This window comes from Maylandia zebra, linkage group LG17, assembly GCF_041146795.1.
Source record: "Maylandia zebra isolate NMK-2024a linkage group LG17, Mzebra_GT3a, whole genome shotgun sequence".
NCBI classification, from domain to species: Eukaryota; Metazoa; Chordata; class Actinopteri; order Cichliformes; family Cichlidae; genus Maylandia; species Maylandia zebra.
Genome location: NC_135183.1, coordinates 18,510,663 through 18,538,142, shown reverse-complemented (window position 1 = coordinate 18,538,142; position 27,480 = coordinate 18,510,663). Strand labels below are relative to the sequence as shown.

General features: G+C 41.9%; 3 protein-coding genes across 7 annotated transcripts; 2 read left to right on the top strand and 1 right to left on the bottom strand.

Annotated features, from left to right (window-relative positions):
- The first annotated feature begins 1,577 nt into the window (after positions 1–1,577).
- On the top strand, positions 1,578–9,065 carry tmem243b (transmembrane protein 243, mitochondrial b). 5 transcript variants are annotated; one of them, XM_004564840.5, is made up of 5 exons: positions 1,578–1,735; positions 4,990–5,261; positions 5,488–5,538; positions 6,612–6,716; positions 6,800–9,065. In XM_004564840.5, exons 2-5 carry the CDS (start codon positions 5,184–5,186, stop codon positions 6,917–6,919), a joined length of 354 nt encoding a protein of 117 aa, XP_004564897.1. In that variant the 5' UTR covers positions 1,578–1,735; positions 4,990–5,183; the 3' UTR covers positions 6,920–9,065. The 5 variants fall into 5 exon arrangements, with proteins under 5 accessions (XP_004564897.1, XP_023008613.1, XP_023008611.1 ...); XM_023152845.3 differs by having other exon boundaries at positions 1,582–1,735; positions 5,088–5,261; XM_023152843.3 differs by lacking the exon at positions 1,578–1,735 and adding an exon at positions 1,760–1,881.
- Positions 9,066–9,198: 133 nt separating this feature from the next.
- dmtf1 (cyclin D binding myb-like transcription factor 1) lies at positions 9,199–17,198 on the bottom strand. Its single transcript, XM_004564839.4, has 17 exons — positions 17,098–17,198; positions 15,108–15,223; positions 14,062–14,196; positions 13,640–13,725; positions 13,306–13,417; positions 12,714–12,790; positions 12,474–12,631; positions 12,360–12,392; positions 12,164–12,273; positions 11,851–12,079; positions 11,622–11,773; positions 11,328–11,513; positions 10,975–11,057; positions 10,744–10,902; positions 10,448–10,669; positions 10,016–10,121; positions 9,199–9,559 (listed from the first exon to the last, which is right to left on the bottom strand). The coding sequence occupies exons 2-17, from the start codon at positions 15,214–15,216 to the stop codon at positions 9,525–9,527; spliced, it is 1,992 nt and encodes a 663-aa protein (XP_004564896.1). The 5' UTR covers positions 15,217–15,223; positions 17,098–17,198; the 3' UTR covers positions 9,199–9,524.
- Positions 17,199–19,398: 2,200 nt separating this feature from the next.
- Positions 19,399–26,920, top strand: cwf19l1 (CWF19 like cell cycle control factor 1). Its single transcript, XM_004564843.4, has 14 exons — positions 19,399–19,524; positions 21,185–21,269; positions 22,275–22,359; positions 22,572–22,673; positions 22,757–22,971; positions 23,058–23,173; positions 23,370–23,454; positions 23,834–23,986; positions 24,109–24,256; positions 24,358–24,437; positions 24,533–24,742; positions 25,405–25,524; positions 25,616–25,713; positions 26,372–26,920. Exons 1-14 carry the CDS (start codon positions 19,502–19,504, stop codon positions 26,514–26,516), a joined length of 1,665 nt encoding a protein of 554 aa, XP_004564900.1. The 5' UTR covers positions 19,399–19,501; the 3' UTR covers positions 26,517–26,920.
- The last annotated feature ends 560 nt before the right edge of the window (positions 26,921–27,480 follow it).

Here is a 27,480-nt window from a genome sequence, read left to right as displayed (position 1 = left end):
TATCAAACAATCAGTTTTACTGATGGTTTATAGATAATAATGCTTGTGTAAGAAGTTAGACTCAAGGCCCGAAAGTGAGTCACGTTATCTTGAAGTGAAGTTGTATTCTGAGAAAATGCTTCAGTTACGTCATTGCAGGAATTTATTTTCTAGAACAGATTTCAAGCAAGCATGAGTTTCTCTTTCTTTGGGTCTGTTTTGCTGGGGTTAGTCTCAGGGCTTGTCACACTGCCCTCATGTGATGCTAACATGAGGGGTGAGATTATGTATGGGCCCACTGCTTCTCAGATCTCAGGCTTCCCCCACCTCAAATCAAACCCAGTGGTTATTTAGCTGCCCCTGGAGTGTGCTTATGCTTATTAACTTGTAATTAAAGAAAGTTGATCCGGCCTTGCTACAGGCAGGAGGTGAGTGAAATACCATTACTCATATTACAGGACTGCTTTAAGTTGCTATGACAGAAGTCTTTTATTCTTCACACCGAACTCCATTCAGAGTTTGAGTGATTTAACTTAGCAGGGTGCTGAAATTATTACGGGAAAATTTTGCTTTTAAATATCCAATTTTTAAAAAATCGTTTTTGTTTACCTGAAATCGTTGTTTTTTTTTAAAGAAATGTTTTGTATAAAATAATATATTTACCGGGTTAAACTGCAAAAAACTTAATTTAAAAAACAATTTGTTAAAATAGCGTGCCTATTAGTGGCCACTGTTACATTACTCTTACTTTTTTTTTTAGACACGGCGCTTTTGGTTATAAACGGCCAGTTTTGTTTGTGTGTTTGTTTGTTTTGTTGGTTTTTATGGAGTTCGGCCTAAGCGTCGGCCCAACAATAATTCCACTCGCCTTTAACAGCAGAGAGCTTTTAATGGAAACTGGAACTCCCGACATTTTGTGTTTGCTGTCTCTTAGAGGGCGCTCGTGAGCTAGTCCGCAATGGACGGCGACACAAAAATGTAAATGTTGCCTTGTTACAATTATCTTCTAAAAATTTTCATCGTATTTTTAAACAAATATGTTTTTACAATGACAAACATCATTCTACTTTAATTTTTCACAGATTTCAAGTGCAGTTAAAAAAGTATTTCTGTGCTTATTAGGGACGTCACAGCACCATTAGCAACTTTACGGCAGCTGCCATTTTGATTTCAGGCAAGAAGGCGGCAGCATCAGAGAATTTGTAGCAGCTACCTCTTTGTACCATTACGTTCACTCATCTCAGTCAACTAAATATTCCGAACACTTAAACGTTTCCACTATGTTTTATGTACGCATGTTTATCGTCCATAAATATGTGCCATCAAGAGTTGCCTACTGTCGTAAATACCTTACCAGGCAACTCAGCAAGTATTGGCAGAATAGGTAAATTTGTTTCACAGCGTGAAAAACTAAAACGTAGTGCCGTTTTATTTCAATTCAGACGCAGAATAAATACGGTGTTAGCGAATAATACAATAAAATGTGACCTTTTAAAGCTATAAGCAAGTCTAAGTAACTATTTTAGCCGTGTATCTACACTCACTCCTGCTCACTGAGGAGCGCCCCCTGTTGCGCTCCAGGGTGAAGTGCAGCCATTTTGAGTACAGTGGGACCGACAGGAAGTGGAATGGCTATCTTACAGATCGGCTGTGATAACAGCTCGATGCGGACCTGCCGGGCTTTAATTCCCTTTAACTGTGACCCTGATCGCTCTGAAGTTGATTCCAGTAGAGTCAACACAGAAGTGGGAGGCAGGTATGTTTCACTGGAAGATTTAGATTAGAGGAAGATTTTTTGGTAAATTTGTGGGCACTTCTCGAGCAGCCGGGGAGCAGTTGTTTGGAGTTAGCTTAGCTCAGATCACCCGCTTCGGTGCTGGCCCTATCACGGGTAAATCTCAGGTTAGCTTACACTACTGAAGGCAGCTTTAAGGTTACCGTCTTCTTTCCATTTCTATGCATGCTTAATAATATTAATGGCTAAGATACGAGCTCTTCTCCAGCGTTTTCTCCTCGTAGTGCTAACATATGGTCGTTAACCCTCAGGTGAAGCTACTGAGCTGTTTTGAGTGAACTTGAGCGATTACAGACACGATAAGCTATATACTGAGCCCGCAGAGTGCACAGCATCAATTTGAGTCAGACTATGTTTTCAAAGCAGATTAAAGCTCTTTAATTTCTCTGTGTTGGAGGACAGTTCAATGCTAAAGACTTTGAGATTTCTGGAAATTGGTATTTACTGAAACAATAATAATTACTAACAAGTTATTTTCAGTAATTCCCCGTGGTTTTATGTCCCTGTAACTTGAAACCAACCATTACTGACAAGAGAGACGTTTTTGACCAAAACTGTGGTCCTGCTAACATTTCAGAGGTAAATAATCAAACCTTCATCACATGGGACTTCGCTGTCAGGCTGTTTGTGCTTAATGCTTTTTTCATTACAGTAACACACTGTTTAATTTATTAAGCTCTGAGCTCTGTAAAACGTGTAGCACTCTACAAACATTTGTCCAGGTTAAAGCTGATCGATCACAGCTGTGGGAACGTGGTTCCTATCGAGAGTGCTCCTTGGAACCTTTCTGCTGGTGCCACAGTTGCACAAGAGCGGGATGATTGAAGTGTGCACGACACAAGCAAAGAAAGGACATCAGATAACACCCGTGTGTTTGTACCGTGAAAACGCAGGCGCACTCAACTGTCGCGCCACATTTTGTCTGAGATCGACACAAGTGATCTCAGAAACGTGGCGTTTACAGTGGAATAGAGTTTAAAAATCAGTTTTAATCATGTTTGATGAGTTTAAAAACGTTCTAAAGTCAGAGGTTTGTGAGAAAATCGTACATATTAAAGCAGCACACATTTGACAAAGATTTTACAGTTTTTCTGCTCATAAATCTGATGTTATAGCCTTATGCTTTTTCCTGGCAAATTCTCGCTGTACTCTGAGAATGACCACTGCTTTATGACTACACAACCTCTCTCTCCTCCTTAGTTTTGCCTGTATCAGTCCTGGTGTGTCTTCATGTGTTTTAAAGTGCAGATTTCGATATTTTCCTCTGATTTGTGTTGGTATGAAGCTGCTGTGTTTGTATTCTTCCTTTATCTGGATTTATCGGGGTGTCATTTTTGTTTTTCGGTGCCTCTGTTCAGACTCAGGGTTTCTTGTTAAGCGGCCTAGTGAATCACAAGGCTTAGGAGGAATGTCGCCTTGGGCCGACCGTACGCTCGGTGATAAAAGAGCTGTTGTTTTGCACTCTTGTTTTTTCTGCTGAGAAAGCTCTGCTGAGGGTTTTATTTCCTTTCCTGCCGCCTTCTCACCCAGAAAAGAAGAAATGTCTGCAGCCGCCTTTATGAAAGTGGTGCTTGAATCTGCTGAGAGGATGCATCTGTGCCCATGTGGCGATGTCGTCACCCTGCAGGCTCACATTTTGTAGCTTTAGTAAAGTTTAGCTCCACATTGCCAGTATTTCCTGTTAAGGCCCTCAGACTGCAGAGGAGTGACTCAGTGATCAGTGGGACAGCCACTGTGGGCACCACAGTCTAATGTCCACATCTGGCTTTTGTTCATTTTTCTAAAACCAGCTTTGATGTCGGTGTCTGAAGAAACTACACCGGATAAAATCTGTGACAGAAACGTGCGCTGGTGCCGCCGACCTTTGACACCAGACTCCTCTTCCAGGATTCAAGGAGCTTTATTGTCATTTCCATCACATGTTAACATGAGGTGGAACGAAATTATGTACACACGGTCCCGGAGCTAAAAGAAACAAAATAATGAAGAAACAGAATTTCTTTAAAAAAAAAGAAGTAATAAATAAGTAGTTGTTGTTATTTTTGTTTTTTTAACAAACAGAATAACAAGTAATAAAACAATACGATAAATAAGTATTGCGACCTCTGAGTTCAAATAATTTCCTAATATGCTCATCCTTAAACACTCATGAACTATATTTGTGTTTTTTCTTTAGTCAGGAACTCTCCTGAGATGAAACGCTTTATTTTTGTAACGTTATCAAAGATAACAAAAACAAACAGGATAAAATTAAAATCCGAGCACGAAACGCCAAGCTGCTACGTGCTTTATAGATGGAATTCTCTAATAAACACTTTAAGTGTTTTTAAAGGCTTTACTAAGGTTCAACACAGGAAAATCTGCAGCCTGGGAGAGCCTGGAGGAGGCCGCTGTGTCACCAGTGTAAAGATTTAGCGGTAAATGTGTCCTTATTGGTGTTTTTATAACAACAGAAAATCAAATGGAACGGGCAATGAGGCTGCAGGAGGGTTTATAAGTCGGGAGGCCCGAGGTTCCATTTTATTTATTTTATTTTTTGTTTTTATCACTGCATCCCTCACGGGGGTTTCAAAGCTTCTGTTATAGAGAACAGGCATTGCTGCTTCTGGGGGGATCAGGTGGAATCTTCTTCCAGATGTGGCTGGCTTCTCTGTGCCTCAGCCACAGCTGTCACTTTGTTTTCTATATAAAGTGAATTCTGCCGTGTATGAAATATTAATGGTGTTCATAAGAACTGTGCAGCAGCAGGTGTTTGTTTCAGTTTCACTGCAGAAGCAGAGCGATGTTTTCTGCTTCTCCTCCCGGTTTTCCGTCACACTGTAAAGTAGTGAGGTCAGCGTGTGAGCAAGCAGCGACAGGCTCATGATCTCACTGAGCGGCCTGTGAACCGCCAGACTAACGACACGCTGTAGCTCACAGCTCTTTAAAGGAGTCTGTGAGGTTTTGATTTGAGCTTCCTCTTTCTGTACCATTCACTGTATCGATATCAGCAGCTGTGGTTTGTTATCTATCCTAAACAAAGAGGAAGTGAAGCAAGAGGAACTACAGTGTAAATCTTTCTGACGTATCCTTTGATTGGCGGCAGCGGCTGACCACTACTGACAGACAATCATGTCGTTCCTCAGAGAAACTTTGACACTCTGATATTTAATGCTTTTCAGGGAGCGCTGCCCACGCTGCCTCTTGTTAACAGTCTCTGTTTTCTGTCACTAAAGTGAAGGAGGAGCAGCAGCCTACCTGGTCCCTTTAGCCCACACCTCTATAATGTCCCCACGGCTCCGCCCACACTGACCGTCTTCTCCCCGGCGTGCAGAAAGACACGGCTAGTATGCAGCAGAACTGTCGCAGCTTTTCCATGAAGTGGCGCTGCTGAGAAACGATCAGTCGGGGCTGTACTGCCGGCGCCGCCATGGATGACTTCACTACAAGGACGTATGGCACGAGTGGCCTGGACAACAGACCGCTGTTTGGAGAGACGTCCGCTCGGGTATGATGTCAGCCATTACTGATGTTTCTGCAGGAGAGCGACTGGGCTGTGTATAAAGAGCAAAAGCTGCTGAGGACTACTTTCAGCAGCGGATTAATCTGAATATTTATTAACTGTTGCTTGTACTGAAGTAATTCATTAGAGTCACTTTAGCTGAAAATGATCAGGTCTGATCAGCAGTGCGTAATCCTCAGGGTGATGCACTCATCTGATCTGTTTCTTGCAGGATCGAATCATCAACACGGCAGTGGGGGGATTTACGTCTGTGGTGGTTCTGGTGAGTTCCGCATCGTTCATACAGACCTAAAAAAATGTCACCACACCTGCTCTGGCACACAGGAAGAAGCCGCTCCTGAGTGGGCGGAGGTGAAACCAGCCAGTCTAGCAGCTGCTGCTCTTCTCCTCTCAGTGCAGTGTCTCAATCTTTTTTTTTTTCTTTTTTTTTGTCCCTGAACACATCTGTCCATCAGCCAGAGACCTCTTTGATCTAAAACCCATGCTGCTGGTGTCCTGAGACAGAATTACAAAGCCTGACCTTGCCTGTCTGTCTGAAGCTCAGAGTAAGGAGTAGAATAAAGGAACTCAAACTTGGGATTATTTTCATAACTGTTAACAGCATCATTTAATATTTGTGCAGCTAAATTATCCACCAGGTAGCTGGATATCCTTACGGCTAATGATTTGTCAATCACAAGCTGTGAACCAATGAGCATACCTCAGGTAACCCTCCTTTCAACCAAACCAAACCAAAGTTCACCAGCTTTTATCTTTTCTTCAGTGTGCCTAAAAACGTGGGACTGAGCCAGTAAGTTTATCAGAAAAGTGTTTCCCGAGGGTCAGCGACATCTCGCCCTGGAGCTATCGGCCATATTGGATGTGATATTAAAAACAGGTCGTGAGGGGAGAATGTTGTTCCCAGACCTGGTGTTGCTAGGTGAAATCGCAGCTGTCTATGGTTTCCTGTAGGCTGAACACGAGACATCAGCATATCTGCAAACACTCACTGAGTGGAACGGCATTAAAACCCCAAAAAGTGGGGGGCAAACAGAAAATGGAACATTCACCTTCAAAGTAAAAGTTGCACATTTTGAAACATGAGCTCTGAGATGAAACCCTTACTTTGAAGGACAACGCTTTCAGTTTGTGTCGCATGACCAGAATGGACAAGTTCATGTCAGCTGACTGCAAAACGGTTGCACGACCAAAAGTGTTAGCAACCACAGCTATCAGAAGTCTTTACCATCTCTGGTTGCGACTGTCGCTTCATGCGGGTTGTGGTCAAAAGAACGTACAGAAGAGTGACGTATGTTCACTAGCATGTATTTTTATTCACGAGCATTTGTTTTGCAGGTGACTGTCATCTGTTCCTTTGTGTTTCCCACGATGCCTCCGCGGCCGCTGAACATCTTCTTCGCCGTGTGCATCCTGCTGACCTGCAGCTCTACGTTAGTGCTGGTAAACAAACATGGCCAAATGCTCACGCAAAGGTCGCCGGGTCACAGAAGGGAGCCTTTAAACGTCTGTTCTCTGTCTTGCAGATATTCTGGTACCGGCAGGGCAACCTGGAGCCCAAATTCAGGAATCTGATCTACTTCATGCTGGCGTCCATCGTGCTGCTGTGTATATGTGCCAACCTCTACTTCCATGACGTCAGGTAAAGGCAGGGCCAAGGAAGCGGGAACAAGGGAACACGTAGCCTTCATGAGCAGGACCAGCGTGAAGGAGTCACATGACCAAAATAATAACTGTTACATAAACTTGAACGTGGTGTGGAATCAGCACCAGTGGGAACTGTGCACAGAGACTTGACTCAGTGTGGGATGATGATGTACTGTAAGAGGCGACAAACTGCTGGAGCACAACACACAGTCGACTGTTTATACGCACAAAAAATCCACCTCTGATTCTCAGAGTCGCTTTAAATCTGACGTCTTTTACATTTATCTTTCCTTCACTCTCACGTTTGATCTGCAGTTCTTTAAAGATAGGAGTTTTGATCATTAAACTCCAACAAAACGCCATCAAAGGTCCCATTAACAGGACAGCAGGAGGCAGGAATGCAGGCTGGATGTCAGAGAGCTCCTTTACTCACCAGCTTCGCTCTGTTTTTTCCCAGGGAGAAAGTGTCCAAAAACAAAACCTGTAGTTCCTCTAGTGGCCACTAGAGGCTGGCACCAGCAGTGAGTCGGTAGACTCCCTTGTTAAAACACAGAAATAAACATATTTTTATCCTGATACACTGTTCAAACCTTTAACAGCTGCAGCAGAGATGAACCATGGTGGTGCCCAACAAACCTGAGACGTCACAATGGCCATGTCCATCTTTTATATACAGACTGTGGACATTATGAAGGCATAAACATGTTTTATCCTAAATCTACTTCCAAAGTGGACTCTTCAGAACAATTCAAACATAGACAAGCTCACAAAGGGAACAAAGGACCAGGCCACTGTCATACCATAACCTCATCTTATCTGTTAGTCTGAGAATCTGCTAATTATGGATTATAGTATGCCATGCCACCACCACCCCTTCTCAGGAGAGAAAACGGAAGCTAATGGTGGTGTGTGTCGTCTGTTACCATTAACTAATATAAAAACCCATAGTGGTGCATTCAGGGGGCTTTCTGTCCTCAGCCCAAATTCAGATGTATTCTGCTGCTGTTACCTGCTCAGGTGAGAACCAGGTGGGCTTTTCCTTTAACCTGGATGCAGGCTGTGAGCATGGAGGGAAGCAGCAGTTCAGTACTGTAGACGTTAGCAGGCAGCTGTAGCAGCACATCGGAAATATGCAAACCTGTGTTTTCTCCGTCTGTCGGCTTCTGATAACCGTGTATATAATTACTGTCCACATGTGGCTGAGAGGATTTTAAGTTGGATTTAAATGCCGAATTACACAGACTGCCAATTCTTTGCACTAAGCATTTCTAAATCACACACACTCTCTCTCTACCCTTTTTCTCTCTCAGGCCAGCTGTAGCACCAGTGGAAATGAATGAAAGCTTTGTAAATGGCTTTACCCATAAAGCTGTGTCACTGTTATTAATCTGGCTGTTTCAGATCCATTCAGTCCTCAAGCATCCATTCCTCCTGCTGCTCCTGCTTTATGACCTGTTATTCATATAAGGTTTTCATTTTTCCAATTTTCCAAAAAACACCATCGAGGGTTTAAAAGCCTTCAGATCCTCTTTTCAATAAAGTTAAAAAAAAAAAAAAAAACAGGAGCGGGAGGTTATTTTCCATCTAAAGATAATAAACCTGAGTCTAACAGAAAGAAGACAGAAAACTAACTAGTAGCGACGTTTGGTAGGTTGAATGATGATCAGGTAGAATCTGATACATCCACAGCACGAGGCAGCATTAGCAACCAGGGAACAATGGCAAGAAGAACCCTGGTGCTTAATTAGTTTGGAGTAAATCCTCCAACCAGCCTGTTTAAAGGTCCAGTTTGCCCAGAATTACCAAACCAGACTATAAACTGGATTCCGCATTAATCATGCAAGGCTGCTTATGTTTACACCAACCGTAAGAACTCACTGCCTCTGTGGGCAGCTATGACTTCTGACTAGTTCAAGCAAAACTCACAAAAAACATCAAAACCAGCAGCACTCCCATCTCTGCGCCATCTGTTGGAATGAATGCTCTCTGAGGGACTATTTTCAGCTGCGGATAAATCCAGCGGGTGTTACAGGCGTTACCAGCTATGAAACAATGGAAACAGAGCTGTGTGTTACAGAGGAACAGGATAAACCTCTTTAGGGCAAATAAGCCCAGCCTTTCACAATAAAAGCCAACCTGACCACAGCTTCAGGATTATGTTTTTTTTACTTTAAAATTTCACATAAGTTCCTGCTGAAAACAGCAGTTTACGATTTAAAGTCTTCAAAAATGAGCATAAATAAATAAAGGTGTACTTAAGTCATGAAAAAACAGGTGGAAAATGTGTAACATTGAACTATTCCTTTGAGTTCTGTTGATCATTGTCACCATCCCGACAAAACAACTTCATGTAAAATGAAAAAGGATGATTTTTCAGATCCAAGGGTCCATTCACATTAAAGTGTCCAGGCTTTAGAGTCTCTTTGGCACTGCGGTCATTTCATTCAGGGACTCCAAAAATGTTCCGTTTAGTTTTAAAGTGCTTGCATCCGTTAAAGAGGAAACGGGAAGCAGGAGAGGAGGGAGTATCACAGTCTGACATGCCGGGTCAAGCCCAAGGGTGGAGGTGTCGCCCTGAGCGACAGCTGCAGCGGGAAGTCCGACTCAGTCAGAGACTTCCTGGTTTTCCAAGATGGGATCTGATGAAAAACAAAGGAAGTGATGCTCAGGTGAAATTCGTGCAGCAGTATGAATACTCTGATTACACACTTGGAGAGAAACTTCAGGCTATATTTTTCATGTTAAACAATTCTTGTTTCTTTAATTTATTTTTCTATTTTTAATCATCAGAATTTCCAAGTGCACCACAGGGGTAGAGGGCATCAGATTTGGAAGCCTGGGTATTTTCACCACCCCGCCATACAGCTGGGCGGCGTGGACACTAAAGCACAACCTCATCATTTAAAAGACACGAAGGCTTGAAAACCCAATCAAACAGTGTGAATTTAAAGCAGCGCACGCAGCACACAGGGACTCGTCTCTGAGCAGTAAAGGAGATGCTGAGCCTCGTGGGTCACGGTTGCCATAGTTTCACTGACAGGAGGCAGAGCATAGATTCGCAGTTACGTTCTACTTTAACTGTGTGTGCGTGTTACCCGTTAGTGTGCTACTGATGTTGGGAGGAGACACGATCAGCACGGCACTCCCAGACGTTATCCCAGAATGCACCATTGGAGCCTCCATCGGGGGGGAACGCAGGCCCTGACACACACACAAACACACACTGTTGTATTGTTCAGTCATCATTGTGTGCTCCCTCTGGGTACAAGGACAACACAGCTGACTTGGTTGTGTTGTGACCCCACCCTCCCCCCCTTGTTTTTTCTCACTGTACAAATATATTTATTTGTTTTGTTTAAGTTAAAATTCTTACATATTCTGGTCATAAAAAAGTTTTAATCCACAAAACTGGCTTCTATTATTTTGTCCACCCCTTTATTTCTCAACAAAAACAGAACGATACTAACAGAAAGCTTTTCGAATTAAAAGCACGCAAACAACGTGTGAGGAAAAACTGAAGCTTCTACTTTGTCTGTGTCACTGAAGCCATTCGTCATTGGCTCCTGAGTTTCCGTGGCAACACTCTCCGACCCCTCCAACAGACTTGCGGCGTCGAGACGATCGTCCTGGCCCCGGGTCTCAGTCTCCACCACCAGCTGCTGCTGGCTGAGGGCTTCAGAGGAGGAGGAGGCGGGGTCAGAGGTGACAGTCTGGATGATGACGCCATCGCTGGAGCAGAGACTGTCGGCCTGGAGATGGAAAGCATGTGAAAAGACGCACACGCACACACACACGTTTACCCTCAGCAGGGCAATAAACTGACCGACAGACTGTGGAGGATAATGTGTTCATGAGATGAGGGCGAGGAGCTCGTCGTCAGGGTAACGGTGCTGTTATTGGCTAAGCTCAATGGAAGGCCCTGATTGGGTGTCGTCTGGAGGTAGTAGGTTCCCGGGGTGCCGGTGGGCTGCAGGTGGAACGACTGCACAAAGAAAAGGTTTTAAATTCATTCATATTCATGTGTTTTATTGTGAAAGGCGCTTGTGGTGCTTACCGGCAGGATCTCAAAGGTCTGCAGCGCTCCAGCATTCAGTGTGATGGTCTCGCTGTCGCTAGCTGCTGCCGCTGAATCTGACGCTAACACAGAAACACAAACAGAGCAACAGTCAGAGGTCTCGCTGTCAGGACAAGAACATCTTCAGCTGCAGGCAGCACACCTGTTACACGCTGTCCAACAGGTAAACCTCAGTCACCTTCTTCTCTGATTCATCAGCGTAGTCTGGTTCTAATTCTTCTTCTTCTATGGTGGTTTAGTATCTCCATAAAAAAAAATAGTGTGGCCACAGCAGCAGCACACGCAGAGGAAGTGAACATGTGGGTGGTGTAGTGCAGGCGTGCGAGGCTCACCCAGGTGTGTGATCTGCAGCGGGATCTGTAAGGGAATCTGCAGTGCGGCCACAGAGCTAGGGGCGGGGCTGGCTCCGCCGCTGTTCTCGTCTAATCGGGTGAGTCGGATCTGAAGGGAGGAGGGGCTGCCCGGAACAGATGCTGACTGCGAGGAGGCCATGAGCTCCTGGAGGCCCTTCAGGAGGACTAGCGACGCAAACCACATCACGAGATTTTAATAATAGAAGAAGAGAATCAGAAACATGAGGAAATAAATGACGGTATTAATTTGTGTGTGTGTGTGTGTATCCATACCACTGAAGGGGATGTCCTTGTGATTGGCCACTTGTCTCTTGATGCTCCACCACTTTGATCGGAGCCACTGGGGTGATCGAACGCTGCTCCATCCGCCGGCGAGATCCTCCCACTTAATTTCATTCTCATCATCCACGTCAAGCTCTGATATCCTGAAACACGGTATCAAGCTTACACATGGTTTACTATGCTCGCTCACACACACGTGTGCACGCCCACACCGCCGTACCTGCGTACAAGATTCAAGTCATCTTCCTTCGTCCACTCAGTTCCTCCACTGTGCTTCCAGTTCAGGTAGTTCAGCCATTTAGACCGACACTGCTTTTCTGAGCGTGTGCGGACTCGATCAGCCACCGTCGCCCATGACACGCCTCCTGTGACCGCCGACCCCGGTGACACCCCTGCCATCTCGTATACGACCTCGGCAAGCCGTCGCTCCTCGTCCTCGCTCCATTTACCTGGTTTTTAAAAACAGAGCGAATTTCAAAATAAAAGCAAGCATTTAAATATCTCTACAAGTACAAACGGCTGCTGTGCAGTACCTGTGTTGCACGTGTCCTTCATCAGCCGGCAGCGATCTTTCACAGAGGATGCACTGCGACCTAGTGCAGCACCGATAGTCGCCCAGTCGTTCCCGTGTTTCTCCCTCAACCTAAACGCATCACATATAAACACGGGTTAGTGTGAAATCCATTTTACACCGTCATCAAGCGCTCGTTAAAACAAAGTTGTACTTACGCCTTCAGCTTCTCGATCTCATCAGGAGTGTACCTAAGACACAAACCACTCCTTAAACAAAAACCAACAAACTTGCACTGCCTTTCTTACACCATCTTTTCTCTGTGCACTCACTTGCCGACATGGTTGCGGTTGTCGTACATCCGGAGGACTCGTCTGTAGACGGCAAACAGCGGCCTGTTCAATCCCAACGCCACGGAGCGGTAGAAGTCCTTCCTCTCCTCTTTGGACATCTCAAAGATGATCTCTGCCGGGTCCTCGATGCCGCGGCCCTGAGATCGTGGCCACAAGAACAGTTTAACGTCATCAGACGTCACAGAGGCAGAAATTATGTCAGGGACCAACCCCACGTACCTTCACGTACTGGTCGATGTTCCTCATGAGGATGTCGATCTCCTCTTTAGACCACATGCCCTGTTTCCACTTATGACCTGAAAAGGAAGAGACATGAAAACCTGCATTGTTTCTAATGAACAGCAGGGGGTGACTCGTCTGGACTCCAGCCATATGAAAGTCTTTCCTGAGGAGTTCATGGTTCCAGTCGCTGGTTTGAGTAAAAAATTATGTTTATTTTATACATTCTGGTTTCATTTAAAGTCAAAAAGGAGAAGAAAAATCAGCTTTTAACCAGACTTTTTTTTCCCTTTGTTAAGTTTGGCTTTATTAGAACTTTTTATTGTGTACTTTGCTGCTGCTAACGGACTCCAACATCCATCGAGGCGGACTACGAGGTGTGCAGTAGGAGTCCTAAATAAACATCATGCTGTCTTCAACAGGACTCTAAACTAGAGTCTGACACCATGAAGTCATCAGGAAAGAGTTCACTGAGCTCATTTTCACACAGACTTCCAAACAGTCTGACTTCTTTTGGGCCGTGCTGTTTTCTCTAAGCCTCTCAGTGAGCTGCATTCACTGTCTGCTACAGAGGTTCTGGCCTCGTTGGTACCTTTATTAGCCAGCGTGTCTTTGTCTTCTTTAGTTGTGAACCAGGCCTGACTGACAGGCGACACCTCCGTCTTCTGATTGGCTGAGAGGGAGTCTTCATCTTCCTGTAGGATCTGCAAACACAAAGTGATCAAAATGAAAACCTCTGTTCAGTCACACCCCGTTCTCTTACATTTAATCCATTTCATATAAATAAAACTCCTTTTTGTTTTCCGTCACTTTGTTTTTATTAAAGCAGAAACAGCTCACTTTTAACTGGTGGCTCATCCTTACAGGAAACTATACAGAGCAAACACAGAACGCTTAGAATAAGAAAAAAGGAGCCTGAGCACCACCTGAATCTGAGTGACGCTGTCCTCAGAGAGCTCGTCCGCCGTGGGCGTCATCGTCACCTCAAAGGTCTCCGCCTGAGTGTCCGACACTGAGAAACGACACGGAAAATCTTTTACCCTCGAACCTTATTATCCCGCCAGAAACCCAAACAACTTCACATATCTGAAGCTTTATTTGTGCCATTTAATGCAGACATTAACAGCAAACACCATAAACCAGCATGAGGATGATGACGTCACCAGCAGGTACTTTCTGGCTAAGGAGACCAGGATCTGAACAATCTGAGTTACCTCACTTGTATTTTCTGTTATTTTTGCTGGATTTGAGTAAATTTAGAGTTTGAGTAAATGAAAACCCTCTGATCAGGATGCAGCTGCAGCAGCTGTTAGCAGCAACCGTGTGAGGTGATTTCAGTGTGACTCACTGTAGTCATGAACGGGGAACGGTCCAGAGCTCGTCTGACCTGGCAACGTGACGACGGAGAACTGAGGCGTGTCCGAGTTTTCCTGCTCGTGTGTGGAGAGTCGCAGCTTCTTCTGGAGTGGCTCCGAGTCCTCGTCTGCACACACACACACACAGGGCGACCGTGGCTCAGGGGGTTGGGAATCGCATCTGTAACCGGAAGGTCGCCGGTTCGATCCCTGGGTCGTTGTGTCCCTGGGCAAGACACTTTACCCTACTTGCCTACTGGTGTTGGCCAGAGGGGCCGATGGCGCGATATGGCAGCCTCGCTTCTGTCAGTCTGCCCCAGGGCAGCTGTGGCTACAACTGTAGCTGCCTCCACCAGTGTGTGAATGAATAGTGGTATTGTAAAGCGCTTTGGGTGCCTTGAAAAGCGCTATATAAATCCAATCCATTACACACACAATTATTTCTATAGCCTTAATCTGACAAAAACATCATCTAAAGTTTTTGTTGTTATTTTTAGTTTCACTTTTATATTAATTGGGGTTTTTCTTACGTATACGTTTTAAGAAGTGTCACATTTATTAGAAAAAACAACAATTTTTTTTTTTTAAATTGGGTAATTTCAAAACTTGGAAAATTATCAGGAGAAAAATTCATTTATGAGGGAAAAAAGACAAATTATCAGAAAAAATGACCAATTTACATGAATTTAAAAAATTCAAAAAAACTTAAAAACTGAAAAATATGAGGAAAACGCTCAAATTTATAGGAAAAATGACAAGAAAACATCACAAATTTGAACCCTGGCTGTTCTGTTTCCACTCAGGTGCAGTGTAAGAGAAACAAACCCACAGGAGCAAAAAAGTAAATAAATAAATGTGACAATTAAAAAAACAAAAGTGTTTTAATTTAATCAAAATCACCACACAGAATGTTAAAATTAAAAACCCTGAACATACTTTAAGTGTACTGATTAGTTACTGATGGGATTTGTGTGTGTGTGTGTGTGTGTGTGTGTGTGTGTGTGTGTGTGTGTGTGTGTGTGTGTGTGTGTGGACCCACCAGAGGGAGGACAGTGCAGTATGATGCTTCCATCACTGTCCTGAGTGAGCGTGACAGATTTGACGTTTTCTAAAGCGCCGGCGTCGTCGTCCTCTGCTGCTAAACTCATCCTGCAGCTGCAGAGAGACACAAAGACGAACTCAGAGCGATTTCACAGCCACAGGTGTTCTCAGGTACTAATTTCTCTATGAACACACCAAATTATCACAATTTGGTGTGTTCATAGTAGGCTGCAAAGCGGCTTGTAGGTTAGAGGCGCCCTATATAGGATTATTCTCTCTTTTTTCTCGATCAGCGTCTGCTATACTCAATGATATAATAGAAGAAGTGCTGAAGCAGCTTCTTTGGTATTTACAGGGTTCAACCGGCTGTTATTTTGGCATCAAACACCTCAGGGTCACCTCAATCAGTTAGAAACCTTCATAAGAAAAACTATTTACAGCAAAGATCTGCAAGGACTGGGACGGATTTCGACTCTGTGGGTGCCTGAAGATGGGAAAATCAAGATTTCTACACACTAGATCTGACTAATGACTAATCTCAGTCCTGATTAAGCTTGTTAATTATTTGCTTCTTTAAAAAAATAGTAATAAAATGTCACTTTCCAAGTGAGTCATTTTTCTGTCCAACCATCAGGGTTTTTCTAGCTCCAAATGGGTCATTTGGGTGATTGATCACATAATTATATTTTTTAAATATGTACATATATTATATATAGAAAAAAAAAATCACACTAACTGCCTAAAACTCAAATTTCACTGACAGTGATAAAATAATAACAACAACAATAATAATAATAATAATAAAAACAATGCACATGGCACAGTTAGCACCCTCTTAATAAAAAGAAGCACAACACGGTAAATAAAACATCATTTATTAATTTTAGGTGAGGTATAGAAGTGTTGCTTTTGTAATTTTTAAGACATGTTATGATGCTGAGTTTGCAAAAATGAAAGTATCAAATGTTTTAGCAGATGTTTTTTATAATGAAAAAGAGCTGATAGGCAACTAAACTAAAAATCACAGTCAGAACTCCCTTCTGAAATCTGACACTTTAAGCTAAGCGCCATCACTGTGACTCAGTTCCAGCAGTGTCACTGTAGATGTGTGATGCATGTGATCTTACACCGGTTTATGAAGACAATAAATACTGTAAACCATACAAGTTAACATGTGTTACTTTTATTGTGTACACGCCAAGCTGCTTTGAAAAACAGAAGGATTAAAAGAAAAATTGAATGCTCACAGACAGTTCTTTTCCCCAACAATAAAGTATAATAACATTTGTTATTATCAGATGCGGCCGGTAAATTCAGGGGAGTACCTATCATTTTTTACGTGATTTATAAAATGTAATAATTCTACCCTGCTCGCTGCCGCCCCCCACTGTTTTGAGGGGAAATATAACAAACAAAGAAAGGTGTAAATTATTTTCAAATATTCCGCATTTCTTTGACAGCGAGTTCACAGAATTTAAGTCTTTAATGTTTTCCTTCAATTTACGATCAATGATATGTTTACTGGCATTTAATTATCAAAACTCTATCAAATTTGGAGGTTTTTAAACGGAGTTTGGCGGACGCTGCTGTGCATCGTTATTTACACTGATGAAAAGATCGATTCTGCGCAGACTAACGCATCTTTAATGGTACGCTTACATGAATATTAGAAAAGAGACCAGCGCTGTTCTAACGCATAAGCTGTAATGTGATACGAACAAAGACCGGCATTCCCAACACTCAGTGACGCTGACTCCATGCTAACCGTTAGCCTGCTGAAAGCTAAGCAGCTGAATGAAAGACGAAAACTCTCCGGCGCCATGTTAGTCGACAAGCTGCAGCTTATGGCGTCTGTGCAGTTTGACACTGTTTTTGCGCTTTATTCTCGGCTTTGGTGCAGTTTTTATGGCTCCGAGTTTTCTCCGCACCTCTCACTGGCTTCGACTACCAAACAGACGGTGAATTTTACTTTTGATTTGGCTACTTACTTCCTGTTTTTAGTCCGGGAACTTGCAAGTTACCAGGATGAAGGTAAGTGCCAGGATGGAGGCTCGGCTGCGCGAAGGCCAGCGGGCTGCCAGGTCCGTACAGTATCCGTAAATTGTTCATGCCTATGTTAATTATATTTCATGGTTTTTAATAAACGACATCTACGACTGAAGCGCCATAAAAAGGTAAAAAGGAAAACACATTTTTGTTTGATTAAAACATGTAACAAATCAATAAAACTGAAAGTTGTAAGAGTAAAAAATATGAGGTTGTCTTTCCCCTCGTGAATTTTGCATTTTTCTCTGGCAAATGTGTGATGAGTTGTTGTTGTTTTTTTTAATTTAACAAGTTTTTTTTTCTCATTTGTGTTTTATTGGTTTTCTTATTTATACAACATGTACAACAATACAACTTAATCACAGTGTGTGTGTTGGGCGGGGGGGGGGGAACAAGACAAAAACAAACAAACCACAAAATACAACGAGATTATACAAAATCGGGCCTCCCATTTTGTACATAGTTCAACCATTTCGAGCAGTATTCGTCAAATGAGTCCGCCTGCAACTTTAGCCTAAAAGTTATTCTTTCCATAACAAAAATAGTATATATCACGTCAGTCCACTCATTTATAGTAGGAGTATCCTCATTAAGCCAACAACGGGTTATGGCCTTTTTGGAAGCTACCAACAGCACACTGAACAAATATTTATCCGCTTTACATAGTTTAAGACTCTAAGTTACCTAGGTACAATACTGCAAAATTAAATTGTATTTTCTTTTGGAAGATTGTTTCCAGGACCTTATGTATTTCCTTCAAAAATGGAGCCACACAAGGACATTCCCAAAAAATGTGGAAATGATTTGCTGCTGCATGTCCACACTGCCTCCAGCATGTTGTCTTATGGGAATAATTGGATTTTTGAGCCGGGGTATTAAAATAATGAATTACATTCTTCCAACTGAATTCCCTCCACGAGGAGGCGCTTGTTACCGACCATTGCTGCCTACAGATCCCATCCCATTCCTCTCCTGTTAGGGATAGATTACCCTCTGTTCCCATCTTGCTTTAACATATCTTGTATCATGACCCCAGGTTGGTCAGTGAACGATATAATATAGAAATAATTTGTTGATAGGGTGCATCTCTAAATGCATTCTCGAATATGTAAATAATTTCTTCATTCCCAGTCGATAACTGGTGATGTTTTAGCTTTTATTCAGGAAGTCCCTCAGTTGCAAATATCTAAAAAAAAGTCTTGATTTTGCAACCCAAACTTATTCTTAAGGTCCTGGAAACTCATCACTTTTCCGTCTTTCAACAAGGTACTGTATGTGGTGAGACCTTTATTAGCCCACCACCTAAGAAATCCAGCTCTGTGATTTAATTGATACTTTTTAAGTACTCTTTTCCATGTCTGTATTGAGCTTACCATCCAATGGTTGCCCGGGGCTCCCAGGAGAGGTAACTTTGAGGGATCTCCTATCAGTGCCCCGATAGGGAAGTTGCCTCCCAAGGAAAATTCCACTTCCTTCCATCTTGAACAATATCCAGGTTTACACCAGCCCACCAGAGTCCTTATTTGGGTTGTACTATAATAAGTCATGTAGGCAAGGGAGGCCCAGTCCTCCTCTATCCTTGGGAAGCTGAAGTGTTTTAAACTTAACTCTTGGCTTTTTACCCGCCCATATAAATCTGGAGAGGATCCTATCCCATTCTGCTATCTATCAGTATCTATCAGGGCTTTCTATAGAAACTACTGAGAACTTGTGTTTTTTGTACATTCAGTTTGTATCCCGAGTAGGACCCATACTCCAGTTAATTTAACTATTTAAAGTCTTAGAATTTTATTTTTATTTGCTTATTTTGTTAGTTAATGCTTGATTTTACCTCCCTGGTGAAGTCCTTTAATTCATTCATTCGTTAGTCTTCTGTCCCATTATTGATATGAATTATAAATAAAATAAACAAACACACTGCAGATTTAATAATTAAAACAGAGTAAAATCAGGATTACAGAGCTGAGTGGATTTAAGAACAGGTGTAAACTACAGAAAAAACAGAAACAACGTACTGAAACACGGCAGCTTCTTCAAACCACTCAAATCAAACCTGGCAACAACTATTTCCGCACTGAAATCTGTCCGGGTAGCCACATGGAATATTTCTTACTGTTTGAGCTACTTCTCTTGTAGTTTTTAGAAATTAAAATTATCATTTTTAATTTAATAAATGTTTGTCTTTCTTAGTGTGTCTCGCGCAGCCGCGTGTACTCCCGCTTCGTAAATTACAAATAGTTCCGCCTTTGTTTTAGTCGGACAGTTACTAGCGACGGGCGGTTAATGGAAGCTGCTAAAATCCAAATCCCACATTTTAAGATTTAGAGTAAAAATCTGCTCAGGGACATGGAGGAGCAGCCGCTCAGAGTGTAAGTCTGCTCAGTGAACACAGGACGCAGCGTCCGGTTAAATGTAGCTTCTGGTTAAATCGATGCTGTTTATGTTGTCCATGTTGATTATGTTGTTTCAGCTATGATGTTAGAGGATCTCCGTTTCTAATACAAACACGTTGGTAAAAGAAAAATATGAAAACCCTTCCGTTAACAGGCGTGTAAACCTCACCGGGTCAGGGTCTTGTAATTGTTGACTTTTTCGGAACTGTTTAGATGCAAAAATGTGACCACTCTCATCAGACTTAAAACAAATTTCAGAAATTTTAAGCGTTTCTTATTAACTTCAGATTTATATGTTATAAATACGCGTTTCACTGCTGAACGTCAGTGTTCATCCACCCCCAGGATGGGTTCTAAAGCCGTCCGCCTAATGTAAAATGTGTTTAAAGGTTTGAAAATATACGAGGTCATCACTTTTATTTCGGCATAATGTATTACACTGAAATATACAGAACCTCGTTAAAAACTTGCATGATTCAAGGTTGCATTAAACAGTCTCCAGACGTAGAGGCATGTTTGATATTTGCAGTTTGTGGTGAAAAATCTGCACTTTACCAGAATATATTAACGTCATTTTAATTAAACAGAATGATATCCACGAGTTCTGTTGATTTATTTTATTTTAATGTTATTTTAATACGAACTCTGCTGCTATTGGTCCAATCGAAGTATGCTACAAAAGAGCATAAAAAACCTTTTTCATATCACCATTGTCAAATTTTAGAAAAATACAAGTTTTTAAATTTTACTAATTTCAAATTATTTAAATCTGCCTGTCTAATATACAAAGTTATACATGGTCTGGCACCTCCACCAATGAGTGATTTTATTAAACAAAAGTCTAGCAGGTCTCGACTGACTCGAGCCACTGTTAGAGGTGATTGTGAATTGGCATTCAGGCGGACCACCTTTTCACAGAATGCTCTGTCAGATCAGGGAGTGAGCTTCTGGAATAGTCTTCCACTGTCAGTGAGGGAAAGTACAAGTCTACCCATCTTTAAGAGTCACTTAAAAGGGCGGCTGAGGGACACGCAAACATGTGATCATGTTTAATAATCATGCTTTATATTGGATGGGAAAAAGAGTTAGTGTATTACAAAAAGGTAAAAACAACTGTTAGTGCAATGGGTGAACGCGATATCACGACAGTCAGGGCATATACAATACTGGGGTTTGTGCAATATAATTGATGTGTTTCCGTTATTGTTGTCTATACTGTCCTCTGTGTCCACTCTTCTTGTCATTGTTTGTTCTAGTATAATGTGATCACTGTTTTTGTCCTTGTCACATGACCTGTAAATAGTGTCTCTGTATGTTTTTACTAACTTGTGTTTAACACCAACCTGCCAGAGGGTCTGCAGATGGAAATTAGCCCAAGGCCATAATCTGGCATATTTACATTTGTTAAAATGTTCATTAATATGTATTGTTCCTCTTTCTAAAAATAAATAAATAAATAAAAATAAAAGAGGCACTTTGTGCTATTGATGTTTCAGTGTCCAACTTTACCAATGAGTAAGGCATCATTCAAGTCCCAAAAACACAACAGATGTTTGGAGACTGTCTGATGTTTTCCAGAGGAAATCATCTATGAATTGCCTTGATTGTTAAAATATTAAAACATGCGTGTTTCTAGTTTGGCGTGTGGGGACGTTGAAGGCCGTCTGAACGCTTTGTTCAACCGAGTCCAGGCCATCCAGAAGAAGACTGGGCAGTTTGATGTGAGTCAGATGCGTCACATTATCCAGTTATCATTTAATTTTTTTTAAATGATTTGTGGGGTTTTATATCTGTTTAGTTTTTTTTAAATGTAAATTTGACAGTTTTTTCTTGTTATACTAGCTGTGATTTTGGCACGGTGGTTAGCACTGTTGCCGCACAGCAAGAAGGTCCTGAGTTCAATTCCAACATCAGGCCGGGGTCTTTCTGTGTGGAGTTTGCATGTTCTCCCCGTGTCTGCGTGGGTTCCCTCCGGGTACTCCGGCTTCCTCCCACCGTCCAAAGACATGCAGCTTGTGGGGATAGGTTGATTGGATAATCCAAATTGTCACTAGGTGTGAATGTGTGAATGAATGTGAGTGTGAATGGTTGTTTGTCCCTGTGTGTTGGCCTTGCGACAGACTGGCGACCTGTCCAGGTTGTACCCCGCCTCTCGCCCTATGACAGCTGAGATAGGCTCCAGCGCCCCCCGCGACCCTAAAAAGGATAAGCGGAAGTGAATGGATGGATGGATGTTTTTCTTTTTTTTAAATTATTTTAATTTATTACATTTTTATCATAATTTGTTTTTCCTTTTTCCACATAGACTTGCCTTTTTTACAGTAAGCTTTTTCTTAGAAATTTGCCATTTTCTATTCTTTTACCAGTTTTCCTCTGTAAGTTTGTCAGTTGCTTTTACATGAATTTGTCAGCTGTTTCTCTTTTTTTCTGGCAATTTTGCGTTTTTTCTTCTAAATCAACCGGTTTATTTATTTTCAACACACACTTGTTTATAGACTTGTCCTTACAGACTTTTTCTGGTAAATATCTCATTTTGTTTCTCATAAAACTTTTTATTCTTTTTTTTTTTTCCATCTAAGTTTTCCCCCATCCATCCCCTTAAATGTTTTCTTGTTACCTTCAATGACCTGGTAGATCATTGTATAGAACTGTGTGTTAAGTTATCATATTAAAACACCTGTAATCGTCTTTAAGTTGTGGTGATTTTCACATCTGTTTTCCACCAGTTGCTGCTGTGTGTTGGAGAGTTTTTTGGAACGACGCCGGAAGCTGAAGCCGAGTGGCAGCTGTACAAAACCGGAGCCAAGAAAGGTGAAAAAATCTGGAACATCTGGGCAGATGCTCATCTTTATTGTTGCTTTTGACCACAGGGGGCGCTGTTACATTAATAGCATTGCATAAGAACTCAACAGCGCCTCCTATGTTCATGCTGAAAGCAAGCATGTTTTTTGGCTTTTTCTGAGGAAACTCAAAAGCCTTTTTTTTTTTTTTTTTTTTTTTTTTTTTTCTCTGCGCCTCCTCAGCTCCCATCCACACTTACATCCTCGGAGCAGCAAGCCAGGAAACGGTAAAGAATTTCCCAAACGCCGATGGCTGTGAGCTTGCTGAAAACATCACATATCTCGGTAAGCGATCACACATATTCATGACCTTTTAATAAAAACATGAAACCAAAATGTGACACAGTGCTCTCATCTGTGCGTTACAGGCCGGCGTGGTGTGTTTACCGGCGTGTCGGGACTGCAGATCGCCTATGTCAGCGGTCAGGAAGCCCGGCAGGAACCAGCGCCGGCTCATTGCTTCACCTCCAAAGATCTGGTGGCCCTCATGACTCCTCTGACCAGCAGCTCGAAATTTAAAGGTGTTGACATCCTGCTGACATCGCAGTGGCCCCGAGGAGTGTGGCACTACGCAAACAACCCGGTAATGAAGATGTCTATGCTGCTTTAATTTTACTGCCTCTGACCCCACGAGATGCTGAATGGATTCTTCTGAACTCTGTTCGGCAGGAAGTGAACACAAAACTTTGTGGAAGCAACTCGATAGCCAGCCTCGCAGACAAACTGAAACCACGATACCACTTTGCAGCACTAGAGGGCGCTCACTATGAAAGACTCCCATACAGGTAAGCTGCAGAGTGGTGAGGGAGCTCACTGATGACCCTGTTAATTAATTTCTTCTGGATATCAAAGAGCCTTAAACCTGCATTATTTTGATTGGCCAGTAGGGGGTGACCCCCCTGGCAGAAGTCAGATTGATTCGAAGCAACTGTTTGGTTCTTGTTTTATGTTACTCCCATCTTTCACTGTGTCTATCGGCAGGAATCACATTGTTCTTCAAGAAAATGCTCAACACGTCAGCCGCTTCATTGCTCTGGCGGCCGTCAACAACCCCGCCAAGAAGAAGGTGCGTTTCCCTGCAAGACAAAGAATCAGTTACATGGAGATTATGTGCATAGCTGCATTTATTAAAACTTTGTGTCAAGGTTTTCTTAAAAGTTAGGAAAACATCAAAATCTGTGATTAATAAAGTCCTTAAAAATGCTTAGAAACCACAGAGAAGTTAAAGTTTTCTTCACTGACCAATGTTTCCAGTGCAAACAGGAAGCCCTAATAGCCAATTCAGCTGAACTAAATTTAGACTCTCCCTGTTATTTTAAAACTCTAATTTAGACCCTGGTTCTCCTGCAGGAAATGCAGGTAACAGAGCAGATCTGTGCTAAAAGGTTCCTGCTGTGAAAAATTCTCCAGATGTGTCATGACAAGTGAAAACCTTCTGTCTGCAGTATCTGTACGCCTTCAACATAATCCCCATGAAGACCATGGACCCCGCAGAGCTTGTGAAGCAACCGCAAGACGTCACAGAAAACCCGTACAGATGCCCCACGAAAGACAAGATGGACACACAAAAGACGGCCTTCAGCGCCACAGAGGAGGAGGTTTGTTTGGAGTCCTCTGTGGAGATTCATAGTCACTAGAATTCACCTCGACTCTTATCTAAATCACCTTTGAATGTGTATTTGAGGTTTTAAAGTACAAAATGTTGTTATATGTGTGCCAGGAGCCAGCCAATCAGTACTTCTTCGACCTGAGCAAGAAGCAGGGTGGAGGCTTTCGGGGCCACGGCAGGAAGAGGCACTCTGATGGAGATGGGCGAGGGCGAGACCAGCAGCATCATCAGGGGCAGCCCAAGCAGCCCCGCCGGCACCGTGAGTCCAGCCACACTCTGTTTATATCTGGTTTAAGAAAGAACTCATTAGTTAGTGTGGTTTTGTGAGGTTACACAGATAATTTGTTTTTCTGTGTGCAGCTCAGCCCTCGGGTCCATGCTGGTTCTGTCTGGCCAGCCCTCAGGTGGAGAAGCACCTCGTCATCAGCATAGGAACACACGTGAGTTCATGCTGTTTATAAATCTACATCACAGAAGCTCCTTCGAGACTTCACGTAAAAGCGTTAGAGCCGAGTGAGGATGATTTGTTCTGCAGTGTTACCTCGCGCTGGCCAAAGGCGGTTTGACTCCTCGCCATGTGCTGATCCTCCCCATCGGACACTACCAGTCGGTGGTGGACTTGAGCTCGGAGGTGGTGGAGGAGATGGAGAAGTACAAGTCAGCCCTGAGGAAGTTCTACAAGAGCAAAGGAGAGCGCTGTGTGCTGTTTGAGAGGAACTACAGGAGCCAGCATCTGCAGCTGCAGGTAGAAACACGACCAAGAAAACATGTTTTAATTCAGTGTTATTCGTATTGTTTTTTAATGATACTGTAGGGTGAATATTTTCTAATTTTGACAGATGCAGTGTGTAGAAGTGTAAAAAGTCATATTTTTCACTTTAGAGTGCAAAATTTTACATATTTGGTTTTATCGTTTCAAAATTTGAGAAGAAAAGAATGATAAAAGTTGAGCGTTTCATTTGTGCCACTTTTAATCTAAAATAACTAGCTAAAGCTTCATAATTCTATTTTTTAATAAATTGTTTTTTGCTTTTGTATTTTAAATTTGATTATGGAGGTACACAAGATATTTCACTGTAATAAATGAAGTAACTAAAACAAAAAGGTCAACAAAGATGTGGTAAACTTGTGCACTTTATGCAAAGCTGCTAAAATAATTTGAGATTGAGCGTAGAATTAGATAAATATTTTTTTAAGTCTGCTATTGCTGACATACAAGAAGCCAGTTATTCACAAAGTAAGTCACACCTGGGCAATAAATTAGCACGTTTAAACTCCTTGTATCTTTATTTAGAGTGTGATTCCTGTGATCCAAGCGCAGGAAGAGAAACGTAAAATGATTTTTTATTTACTGCCACATTTGCTGATCACTTTATTTATCATCTTCTTGTTATTATTGTCATTCAGGTTGTGCCGGTGCCGTTGAACCGCTGTGCCACAGAGGACATCAAGGAGGCGTTCATGGTCCAGGCTCAGGAGCAACAGATGGAGATGATGGAGATTCCTGAACACACTGACCTCAAGCAGGTACCCGTAAACACACCTGGAGTACAGTGGTTTGGCTATTCTGGGATTTTTAACATCTATTTGAAAAGCTGAATTAAACGTGTGTGTTCAGATTGCTCCTCCAGGGACTCCATATTTCTATGTAGAGTTGGACTCGGGGGAGAAGCTCTTCTACCGCATTCAAAAACATTTTCCTCTGCAGTTTGGAAGGTGAGCATCAGTCCCCATTAAACACCCTTTGTTTGCCTGTAAATATAAAGAAGAGCCTCATAAAATTTCAGCACTGTCAGTGTCATCTTTTAAAGCTAAAATAAAACTGTTTCTTATGAAATGTTATGTATAAATGCAAATGTTGTCCAGATGCGTTTTTAATCACATTTGGATTAGATTATTAAAATAAAAAGAGAAAGCAGGTCATTCTGTTTATACCTGTGTTCTCTATAAAATAACAGAATTATCAAAACGTCATCAGAAAAATTACGTTATATCAGAAAGTGTAAAAACAAAAGCCTCCACAGGGGGCTCCAGAGAGCTGGACAGTCAGGACTTACCCATTATGTATACACAAACATACCTACAAACCTGTTTAAGTCAGGGAAAAGATGCTTTGGTTTGCAGAAAATTATTTTTTATAGTCTCATGTTATTCAGTAATATTGGTAAATAATTATTACCAATAATTCTGCACACTGTTAATGTGTTTTGTTCACATAAATATGCACTGATCTAAAAATGACAAATTGCTGTTTCCAAAATGTCAGTCATGAAATTTTAGGGAAAAAAACTTGATGGGAGGTCAGAATTGCACTGTGGGAGAATAATGTCAGTGTCACAGAGTAACGGTGTGGGGGTTTTGTGTGCGTGCGTAGGGAGGTTCTGGCCAGTGAGGCGGTGCTAAACATCCCGACTCGAGCCGACTGGAAAGAGTGTAAACAAAGCAAAGAGGAGGAGGAGGAGAGCTGCAAACAGCTGAGAGATGACTTCCAGCCATATGACTTCACCTGGGATGAATAATTTACACACACACGTACTTGTACAGTTTGCTTTGTGGGGACCATGGATGATGCAATGCATTGTGAGGACAGTTGTTGGTATGATGCATTCCTCTTCATCTATCCTGAACATGAAAATTGAGTCAAACAGCATTTTTAATACAATGTCTTCTTGCTTTTGTTTCTACTTTTATGACATTCACTGTCATCTTAACTATATCAATCCACTGTTTCAGGTAGAATGAGATTGCATAGAGTTAAAAGTTTAACTTGGTACGGAGACTGGATACTAATTAACATCTCATTTGTACCGTGTGTTAGCATTAGTTGATGTTGTTACCTTTGGATAAAGCTGTGACCAGTCTTTATGCTAAGCTAACTGGGTTCAATTCTCTGGTGTAATGCTCAGTAAAAATTTGCATCATATCTCAAACAATTTTTTTTTTTTTTTTTTAAATCAGATTTTGTTTTACAAAGCGTGTGTATTTCTTTTTAATAGTCACAGTGAGGAAATGGGAGTATAACTAAACCTCACTGCTGGGCTGTCTGTTTTTATTGGTGTTTGGGAAAAAAAAAAAAAAAAAAAAAAAAAAAAAAAAAAAAGATTTCTAGCGTCTAAAATGTGAATAGTAACCTTTTGTTGCCACCCGTTTATAAACACGCGTGTTATGGTTTTCGAAAACAGTCTGTAGTGTAGTTTGGGTCCCCCCCCCCCTCCCTCTGCTAGGGGAAAAAAAAAAAAAAAAAAAAAAAATTGACAAAAGAGCAGAAATCTTGAGATTGATGAAATATTTAAAATTATGAACCAGCTCAAATATTTTATTTCTACCACACATATGGGTAAAGTTACTTTTAATGCCTCTTTTTTGGTAAATATAATCAAATTTAAAATGTAATTTTGGATTGATGGTCACATTTTCAGTATTACCATGTAGTTTAACACACCTCCCACTGTGCATTGCCCCTACAGAAATACAAAAATTCAA